An 11,425-nucleotide genomic window follows, 5' to 3' on the forward strand; every position below is an offset into this window, starting at 1 on the left:
TTTCCTCTGGAATGTGGCGGAAGTTGTTCTCTGCACATTTTCAGAGTTATTTATAGCTCCCGAGCATCTGCAACATACAAAAACTATCTTCCCATTTAGCTTTCCATTGATATTGCTGCACCTCTTATGTGTCCATAGCTTACACTGGGTACATCTTATAGAGTTTCTACTTACACCTTTTCTACAGATCGAGCAGGGACATCTACCTGAAGGGATTTGTGGTTTGCCTGCCTTTCTACTTATTAGGACTTTGGTTTCAGCTAGGTTGACTCTAAGGCCCTTCAATTCTAATCCTTGTTTCCATACTTGAAACTTCTCCTCTAGTTCTGATAGTGACTCAGCAATTAGAGCAAGGTCATCAACATAGAGGAGCTCCCAGGAGCATCCTGTCTTGAATTCCTCTATTATTGCCTGGAGGACTATGATAAATAGGAGGGGCTGAGGACTGAACCTTGGTGGACCTCTACCTCTACCCGGAATTCTTCACTGTACTCATTGCCAACCCTCACCTTACTGATTGTATTCCTGTACATGGTTTGCACAACTCTCACTAACCATTCATCTATCCCTAGTTTCCTCATTGACCACCAGATAAGGGATTGGGAGACCCTGTCAAAGGCTTTCTCCATATCAATGAAAGCCAGGTACAGGGGCTTATCTTTGGCGAGGTATTTCTCCTGCAGTTGTCTTACCAGAAATATAGCATTGGTGGTGCTTTTCCCGGCACAAAACCAAACTGCATCTCATCCAAACTGACTCTCTCCCTAATTAGTTGGGCTATGACCCTCTCCGTGACCTTCATAACCTTCTCTATACTAAACACATACATACAGTCACATTTGTAATTTGTATGTGGGTGTTAATTTGATTGTGTGAAAAAGAACACAATAAAATGAACTAAGGGTGATAATCCCGGTGGATTAAAAGCATGGATTTACTCAAGGGTTGATGAGCTGAAGGATGTATGCAAACAATTTTTTCGATGGATTAGAATTTTAATTCTTACTCTTTTACTTGTTTCAGTCATTTAAATGTGGCAATGCTAGAGCACCACCTTTAGTCAAGCTATAGTAGAAGACACTTGCCCAAGGTGCCACGCAGTGGGACTGAACCCGGCACCATGTGGTTGGTAAGCAAGCTACTTACTATACAGCCACTCCTACTTAGAGCAAAATATCAAAACTTGAGCAGAAATAATGGCTCTCAGAGAAAACGGTAGTAGAGGGTGGTGGGAATGGTAGCGTTAGTGATGGTACAGATGGTGGTGGTGGATTATTTTCTCTCTCAACTTGAGAGAACTTTTAATTAAGTGGTGATATTTTGCTTATGTCCCTCAGTACATCACTGTTAAAAATGTGTTTCCGTGTGTATATTCTTTTTACTTTTTGGCTCAGTAATTGGACTGCGGCCATACTGGGGCACTGCCTTGAAGGTCATGCTCGTAATACTATTTGTAATACTATTATACCGAAGAGGTAACTTCGGTATAAGTACCGGTGTAAGAAAGTGTTGTTTTTTTTTTATATATATATGGGGAGTTAGGGTTAGGGGTGGGAGAAAAGGGTTTCTATTATCTTCAAAAATGTAAACAAAGCCACTTCCGGTACTTATACCGAAGGATCGCCCTTGAAGTGTTTAGTCGAATAAATCGCCGGCGGAGGTAAAGAATACGCATACCACCCGTTTTCGGCATAACCCTAACCCTAAAACAAACCCTAGACCCTAAACGCCAGGTGTGCGTATTCCTTACCTTCGCCAAATATCCTCTCCTACTTCTTTTATAAGTTTAATACTTAGTCTATCGGTCTTTTTGCCGAATCGCTAAGTTACAGGGACGTAAGTAAACCAACACCAGGTGTCAAGCGGGGGAGGAGACAAACACAAAGACACGCACCCGCACGCACACACATACACACGTTAAGTATATATAATCATTGTAAGTTTTCGTGCCTCATGCAACATAGATTACTGTTGCATCATAAATCTAAGCCAAATAAAAGATAAAGTTCACCATTTAATACAACGTATTAAACTGTTTTGTAAATAGTATTACGAGCATGACCTTAGTTGCAATAACTAATGCAAACAAAAGGTCAAGCACCCAAACAGAGAAATTATATTATTTCAACATTTAAATTCAATCTTTTGTTGAAATGTTATTTTTTTTAAACTCGTGATTCAGGTTCTATAACTAAAATTCCGGGCACCCAGACTGAAAGGGCCCAAAGTTATTAGTTCACCGGTCGTTTATTCAAAGGCCACTGTTTTTGTGTGTACACCGGTCTTTTCCGTCAGTTAAATATGTGAGCGTCGCCCTTAAGTGGAGCGAAGTTTGTTTTTTCTTTTATTTCTCGCCATTCAGCTATTTATTTTATTTATTTATCATGAATATTATACCATTATTGTGCGGTCTTGTGACTGTTATTATTATCATAATAGCATTCATTTATGATTTAACCGAACCAGGCACTTCTTCGACCCCTACCGAAGTCTATTACAGTGTCACCAAAGAGAACGGCAAAGCTTTAAAACAAGATGAGGATAACACTGTTTTGAACGGAGAACACGACAAACTATTCTGGTTTATTCAGGTAACTGATATGCATTTTAGTATATTCCGTGACTTAAAAAGAGGACCGGATTTAATACAATTTTGTCAATCCCAGATAAGTATCATTCGTCCAAAGTTTGTTATCGTTTCGGGTGACATTGTAGATGCGAAAACTGAAAATATGCTTGGTTCACAACAATATTTAGCTGAATGGAAAATTTACCAGCAAGTGACGGATGAATGTGCTCGAGTGGTGCAAGGACAATGGTTCGATATTCGAGGAAACCACGATGTTTTCGACGTGCCCCATGTTAATAGTTCAAATAACTATTTTAAACGCTACACAAGTCAAAAGAAGTTCAGCAACCAAACATCATACATGTTTGATTTCAATACCGGTTACGGTCGTTATACATTCATTGGTATAGATGCTTGCTTAGCACCCGGTCCGAGAAGGCCGTTTAATTTCTTTGGGCGGCTGAGAGAGCAGGATGTGAACCAACTGTTGGAATATACGCACAAAAGTCGCAATAGTAACCTAACGATATGGTTTAGTCATTATCCAACTTCTTTCATCATCTCCCCAGACTTACGTTCGGTAATGAAAAGAGGTATCGCTCACTTATCTGGACATCTACACACGCTAGGTGGACATGTTCCTAATATGTACACACGCCAAAAGACCGGAATGCTGGAATTAGAATTAGGGGACTGGAAAGACAACCGAATGTTTCGCCTTCTCGCTATCGATCACGACCTTTTATCATTCACTGATGAAGTAATTAACACCTGGCCACTTGTTCTCATCACTAATCCGAAACATGCTCTGTTTTTGGCACCCAGGCACGAACCTTTATACAGGATTGCCACGTCAACGCACATACGGATACTAGCATTTAGCCCCAGTCTCATCAAATATGTGAATGTCTCTATTGATAATATATTTCTTGGATCAGCAGAACCTGTAAAAGATGGTCTTTTTGTGTTACCCTGGCAACCGGCTTCTTATGCAAAAGGTTTACACAAAATATCGGTCTCAGTCGCAGACTCTCAGGGACATCAAAAGACTGTCGAACAACCATTCTCTATTGACAACAGTCAGCCGAACTTCAGTTTTGTACCTAAGCTGTTGTTAATGATGAATCATTTTGTGGTCGGTAGAGTATTATTTTGGAGCATTTTCTTACTTTGGCTGACTATATTAATTTTACTTCGAAACTGTTATAGAATCAGAAACTATCTTTTCATTTCGGACGTCCGTATTATTGACTCGGTTTGCGGCTGGTGTAACTTTTGGATTATGTTGCTCTGGAAATTAACGCAAGTGGATAAATTATTTTATATTATTATCTTCATATGCATCTATACTGGTATTGGGCCATGGTTTATTGGAGAATTCCTCGAAAATGAAATCGGTGCCATGTTTGTATGGGGCATCGTTGTTATGAAGTCTTATATACCCGGTAGTTTTACATACTTTTTCGGTATATTTCAGTTTATTACTTTCAACATACCACTAACATTTTATGTGAGTTATTACTTCGATAGAGTTAATTACAAATTCCAGTGTTGGAATCGTTCATGTCACAACCGACAGAATAACAGATTTTGGCTTCCTACATGGTGGTTAGCAATGATGGAGATTCCATTTATCTGTTTGTTTTTATTTCAATTCTACCTCGCCTTAACCGGTTTCCCCAAAGCCTATGGCATCATGGCATTTTACACATGTCCTGTACGAACATGGAGTGCGATATTTCTGGTTGGTATAAATATTTATACATACCAATTAGCTTGCAGGGACCCTCCGGTGATGCGACGTTCACCAAGCCAAGATAGATAAAAAAAAAAATGTTTTCGTATATGGTATTATTTTAATTGTTATTATTATAAAGCTGTGTTCGTTTATTGATACGTTGCTATCAAAAGTTTTTAAGCTACTGCTTTGAAACTTGGTGCACTGGTTTCCACATCACTTCACAAAGGGTGTTTTGGCAATACGAGTGGTCTGAAAGAAAGAAATAAGGAAGTTTAGTCTCTTTCCTTCCTTGGCAATTCTACAGATGTTACTAACATTGGCTCACGCTATTTGTACTGTATGTTTTTATTTTACTGTCTCAGTTCATCCAGTTTGTGTAAATTTGTCAATATTTCTTTCTGTAATTGGAGTTATTCACTCCAAGCTGCGACTCATCACCAAAATGGTAACGAATTTTATAGAATTTAAGTCTAATAAATGAAGGATGTTTAATATAGCCACAATGTAAGCCAGCAAAGTTACAAAGAGAAAATAATTGTAAAAAGAAAGACTGAATAGTGGCATGGGGATCTTGGAACCAGTTTGGGGACGTTCTATGTTGGTGTGAGGGAAGACATGTATCAGTGTGCGTATATATATATGTGTGTGTGTTTACAAACAAAGGGAGTAAGTACTCAATACACAAGTTGTGTGTTAATATTTGACATTACTCTCTGTTACTAGAGTTTCTCTAGTATCACTGATCACAATACGGATTTCCAGTGATTAAGACCGGATATTTATAATATGGTGGACAGTCATTGAAATAAAGTATGCAACCCCCCTCCCCAGAAAAAAAAACCAAGAAAAGTATATATTATATATAAAATTAATGAATATAAATTAAAATATTCAAGTAAATTTTATTTTTAGATTTTTCTTTTGTATTCTGCAATACTGTGTATGTTGTGTTTATATGAAAGGGTGTGCAGGGCACTGGCATAATTTTCAACTGTTGTAGATCTTTGCTGGGAAAAGAAAATGAATTGAGTACATTCATACAGCCACACATAAGCACACATATCTTCTTCCTACTTTTCTCTTGGTTTGATCACCTTTCCCCCTTTCTTCTGAACTGCTTGTGAGTGCACCAATGATGCACAGACTGCTGAAACAGTCTGTTTACAGATATAAGTTGTTAAGTATTAAATAATTAACAATACATCATCAAACAGCAAACCACATTCCATTTTATTATCTCCCTTACACAAAACAAAGCAAACGAGCCGATCACAACTTTTTATGTTAATGTATACAAAAATACAACAAAAAGGGTGTGTTCCTCCTCTGGCAATCTTGTTCATAAATATGAAAGACGTCCAATTTTAAATTGATTTATTACATTCTTACAACACGACCAGCAAAGTGAATGTTTGTTAAACCTTATCAGAGAAGTAAAGATTGCTTGCCAACATAACATAGCAGTCCTGGTTTAGGATGAATGTTGCTGTAATTTAGCCCCAGGAGACATTGTCTCCAGCTGGCTGTACGACACGATCAGTGGGTGTCCTTATATTTTCAAACAAGGGAATCTAGCACCCCCACTCAGCTCAAAACAGTATCTCTGTATCGAGATTTCTGGGTTATTTATATAAGGACACAGATCGTGTCGCACAGCCACAACATTTGTCCTAATCCAGGACTGCCATTTTATGTTGGCAAACAATCTTTACTACAAAATACTGTTGTTGAATATCTCACTTTGTGATATTTAAAAATGGTAATTTTCTCATCAGAGAAGTTATACATACATACACATGTGTGTATGTACATAGCCAAGCTTATATTGAAATACATACATGTCAACAGCACACAAACTCATGCTCTTACACAAGACAACATTGATTATTATTTGTTGTTGTGTAGTCTGTAATTCACATAAGTCTTTGCCAATGTATAATACATTTGTCTTACCTGTATTATTTTTTATGGGTGTATATTACATTCACATGCATCTATCTATCTATCAATGTGTGTTTGTATTTATATATGGTGCTGATATAATGTAAAAAGCACACAGCCCACTCTGTAATATGGAAGGGCATCCAACTCTAAAAACCACATCTAAAAGAGACAGTGGGGCTTGGTGCAGTCCTCTGGCTTGTCAGCTCTTGTCAAACTGTCCAACCCATGTCTGCATGGAAGGTGGACGCTAAATGATGATGATGATATATGTATGTATTTTGTTTTACACTAAGAAATTTCGATTCGAGTCAAATATAGCAAACTCTTACAGATTGTTAGAATATCCACATAAATGGAATTAAGACTGGATAGTTCTTGAGTCATATTAGTTGTAATAAGGAAGTCAAACCAAATATTTTGAGATGGTTTAAAATATAGATTTCAGGCCTGCATAATATAGAATAGGAAACAAATCCATTATGTGAGACCTTCCTCAGTTAAAAAAAATATTTCAAAATATTTTGAAATATCTTACACGGACCTGAAACACATGTATTAAATGATTTCAAAAGATCTCTATTTTTGGTTTGACTCTATGATTATAATTTACTAGCACTATTGCCCGGCAATGCTGGGTTAAACTGCTAGTGCATGCATATACAGCTGCGTGCGTGCACACATACACGTGAGTACTGTCCAAATCTCCGACCAATCACGTACAGCTAGCTGGTATTCAATTGGCGTATCAAGTTTCGGGCATTTTGATTGGTTTTGGATAGAAAATTCACAAAAAAAGTCACTTCTATTGATTTTTTTAATGGCTTTGTGGGGTGACCGGGGAAATGTAAAGATGTGCACGACCACCCTTGGACGGTTTTGAATGACCATAGAAAGTGCGAGCCCTCTAACTGAAAAATTGTGGATTTGTATAAAGGACACACACAGACAGACATTTTGCCGTTTATATATATAGAGATAACTTAATTGCGTGTGTGTGTGTTCAATTGAAGTCTGTTTTTCATGCTGGTGGGGTTTGGATGGTGAGCCAGGAAGCCAGAGGACTGCACCTGACTTCTTCAGTGTCTACTTTGGCACACTCCTAATGCCAACCATCCAACAGATTGTCCTGGGTCCTTTTTATGTGGCACCAGCACCAGTGAAGTCACCAAGTAACTTGCAAGACAAGAACCTCCTCAACAGAATGGTTGGCTTTATGCCAGGTGATAAGAGGGGTTCAGGCATGATAAAGCAACTAATTCGGTCGTCTTATATCAATGCCTGTTTTTACGTCAAGTTATTTTATAAAATCATTTCAATGTTAAACTGAAGGCTTCGTTATTTTTTTAGTTGAGAACATTTTGTTTGTTTCAGTCATTTGACTGTGGCCATGCTGGAACACCACCTTTAGTTGAACAGATCAGCCTCAGGGCTTATTCTTTGTAAGCCTAGTACTTATTCTATCGAACCACTAAGTTATGGGGACGTAAACACACCAGCATCAGTTGTCAAGCGATGGTGGGGGGACAAACAGACACACAAATATATACAAACACACACACACACACACACACACACACACATGCATACATACATATATACATACATATATATATATATATATGATGGGCTTATTTCAGTTTCTGTCTACCAAATCCACTCACAAGGCTTTGGTCAGTCCAAGGCTATAGTAGAAGTTACTTGCCCAAGGTGCCATGCAGTGGGACTGAACCCAGAACCATGTGGTTGGTAAGCAAGCTACTTACCACACAGTGACTTTGAAGCCTTTAGCTTGCTCAGCACTGTCTCTCTCTTTCTCTCATTGTGTGTGTCTACTCCTCCCTGCTCGTATGGGCTGATGAATACATTGGGGCAGAGTCTTCTTTTGGCTGGGTTCCCTACTACTTGCCAACATCCCTTTGTTTCCAAATGCGATAATCATTGAACATGTATGTGTCATGATTTAAATGTTCATATTCCATTGCTGGCATGGGTTGGATGCGTTAAGCAAATTTTGTTGACCTCACAGGACTGCATTGAGCTTCAAATATCTGCTTTAGCCTGGTGTCTATGGCTTGATGCCCTCTCTAATGCCAACCACTTTGTAGTGCATGGTTTTCTTGTGGCATTAGTGCTAATGAGGTCACCAAATAGTTTGTAAGACAAGACCACTTGACCAAGTAAGAGTGCAGTATTGAGAGAGGTAAGTTTGTCCCAGGTGTTGAGCAGCTACAGTATGATAGAGGGACAGGAGCAGGGGTCTTACTGTAGAGGAGATACACACCATACTCCCTGCTTGTGAAAAAGAAAAGATGGTGGAAATGAAGTGTGAAGGTATTCCTTTCCAGGGCAAAACACAATATATGTAATAAGGAAAATACATTCCTCTACCCAATATCTTCCACTCTCCTTTCACACCCTCTCGAACTTACCTGCACACAATGTGTCCCCATGGAATCTTTTCCCTACAACATACTCTTAATAGTCCCCTCTTTGTGTCCACTTACTGTATCCCCTCCCACCCATCCTATCTAATCCACTTTTATGTACCCTCTGCCGGTTACTTGAGTGTACAATCACCCCCACCCATCATATTTTCTCCCTCCCCGCATGCATATGGTGTGTTATGAGAATTTATGGAAAAATATCCCAAAGAAACTCAACAAACCTGTTAAAAATGGAGAAGAGAAGATGTTAAAATTATAACAGAAGACTTAATAATAACTAGTGCTGTATACTTCTTGCACTAAAGAGAACAGTGATATGTAATTAATTTAAATTAATCTAATTAATTTTAATTATTCTACCATGTTATTTACATGTTAATATCACTGTTCGAAATGAGCATGTGCATGTATTAAAATTCTTTCAAATTTTAACATCTTCTCTTCTCCATTTTTAACTTATTTGTTGAGTTTCTTTGGGATACCTGTCCATAAATTCTCATAACACACCATATACATATATAAAATTAAATGAGGGTAGAAATTGATATTAATCAATTAAAGCCTAGCATATTTAAAAAAAATCCGAAGATTAAAAATTTTTTTACATAAAAAATTTAGAGGATTGACCACTAAAAGTGGACAACTTGTATGCTAGATATAGACGTCAAAATTGCCATTTTCCATGGATATACATATATTTATATATAAACAAATATAAGAGAGTGGTCTTAAATTAGTATCCAATTCTATCACCCTTATTAATTAATTATATTTATATATATATATGGAGGCGCAATGGCCCAGTGGTTAGGGCAGCGGACTCACTGTCATAGGATTGCAGTTTTGACCGGGCGTTGTGAGTGTTTATTGAGCGTAAACACCTAAAGCTCCACGAGGATCTGGCAGGGGGTAGTGGCAATCCCTGCTGTACTCTTCAGCCCACAACTTTCTCTTTCTTCTGTAGGCCTGCTTGCTTAGCCAGCGGGGTGGCGTCACTTGATGGCTAAAACAATGCGAAGCGCATTGTGACCAGCGATGTGTAGCAACATCTGATAGCCTGGTCGGTCACGGTGATCATGGTGATATAAATATATATAATGTTGAAAATGAAATAAGAAGTGGATAATACAAAGCGAATTGTATTTAGTGAAATGAGTGATGGAATTGAAGGTGTTTTGTAATAAATTTGATGACCTGAATTCTGTAAGATATTGATATAAAATGGATTTTATAAAACACTTTGCTTGCTGTGTTTGGTGAAAGGCTTTTAGCCTGTCTGGTGCCAGAAGAAATGTCTGAAAAAGTACTGGGCTTTATGTTGACATTTTCCCATCTTTTGCTACTGTAGAGATTAAGGGTTCAGGCCGTTGCTTGATTCTTGATATCGAAGTGACATTTTCAGTTCACCTTTAATTAACCTCAGTGTATTTTTATTGAAATATTTGTGACACTTTTGTGAATTTTGGGGAAAACTTATTTAATAAAACTAAGAAATTTGTGTGTGTGTAAATAATTGTCAACATAGGCGCAGGAGTGGCTGTGTGGTAAGTAGCTTGTTAACCAACCACATGGTTCGGGTTCAGTCCCACTGCGTGGCATCTTGGGCAAGTGTCTTCTGCTATAGCCCCGGGCCGACCAATGCCTTGTGAGTGGATTTGGTAGACGGAAACTGAAAGAAGCCTGTCGTATATATGTGTATATATATATATATATATATATATATATATATATATATGTATATGTGTGTGTCTGTGTTTGTCCCCCTAGCATTGCTTGACAACCGATGCTGGTGTGTTTACGTCCCCGTCACTTAGCGGTTCGGCAAAAGAGACCGATAGAATAAGTACTGGGCTTACAAAAAGAATAAGTCCCGGGGTCGAGTTGCTCAATTAAAGGTGGTGCTCCAGCATGGCCACAGTCAAATGACTGAAACAAGTAAAAAAAAAAAAATATTGATTTTTTTTTTTCATGCTTGCACTGGTCATTCGGTTTATTGAAGCAGATTTTCTACGGTTGGATGCTCATTTTGTTGCTAGCCTTCGCCTGTTTCTAAGGAAAGTAAATTTCCCCATGGACAGGCATTCTATTTATATCTATCATGTGAGAGTTGTAAATGATACTAATTTGTGACTATCACATGACATCTAGTTAAGGAGACACACACACACAGTGCCTACACGGTCATTAACTATTTCTGAAATGTTTCCCTGTCAAGAATAGTGTTGTTTGAATTACATCAAAGTTTAGAAACATTTTAAAGTTTTTGATTATTAAAAACATGTCAATTTGTGCAAGGTAGACTTAGCCAAAGGATGAGAAAACTGATTTAAATCTGCCGCAGGGATTCACCACATCACTCCATATGAGCCACAAGTTGTTAATATTTACCACAATGATGGATCCTTTTAAAATAATCCTTTAGAATAACACACTTTCAGTATGATCCTTTAGAATATTACACGAGAGAACGTGAGTGACAAAGTGTCACTTTGTTACTTATCTCATTATTTCTAGACAAACCAAAAGATTAAAGAGTTAGCACTGAAAGTCATATAATGTGTGTGAGAGAGACTACATCTCTTCTTTTCCTTCAGCCACCCATATTTCTTCCATCTCTCCTTTATTGATATTTACTATCAACCACACTTCCACCCTTGTTTCATTTATTACATTCACCTCTACCCTCTCGCCATCTCTAATCACCTGTTATTCTCGTCTCACACTCTA

The 11,425-nt window shown here is 38.0% G+C and overlaps 1 protein-coding gene across 1 annotated transcript; it reads left to right on the forward strand.

Moving 5' to 3' along the window:
- Positions 1-2,197: 2,197 nt before the first annotated feature.
- Positions 2,198-5,210, forward strand: LOC115210746 (transmembrane protein 62-like). The gene has a single exon (XM_029779459.2). The coding sequence runs from the start codon at positions 2,385-2,387 to the stop codon at positions 4,392-4,394; it is 2,010 nt and encodes a 669-aa protein (XP_029635319.1). The 5' UTR covers positions 2,198-2,384; the 3' UTR covers positions 4,395-5,210.
- The last annotated feature ends 6,215 nt before the right edge of the window (positions 5,211-11,425 follow it).

The sequence above is a fragment of the Octopus sinensis genome, linkage group LG4, assembly GCF_006345805.1.
Source record: "Octopus sinensis linkage group LG4, ASM634580v1, whole genome shotgun sequence".
Lineage (NCBI taxonomy): Eukaryota > Metazoa > Mollusca > Cephalopoda > Octopoda > Octopodidae > Octopus > Octopus sinensis.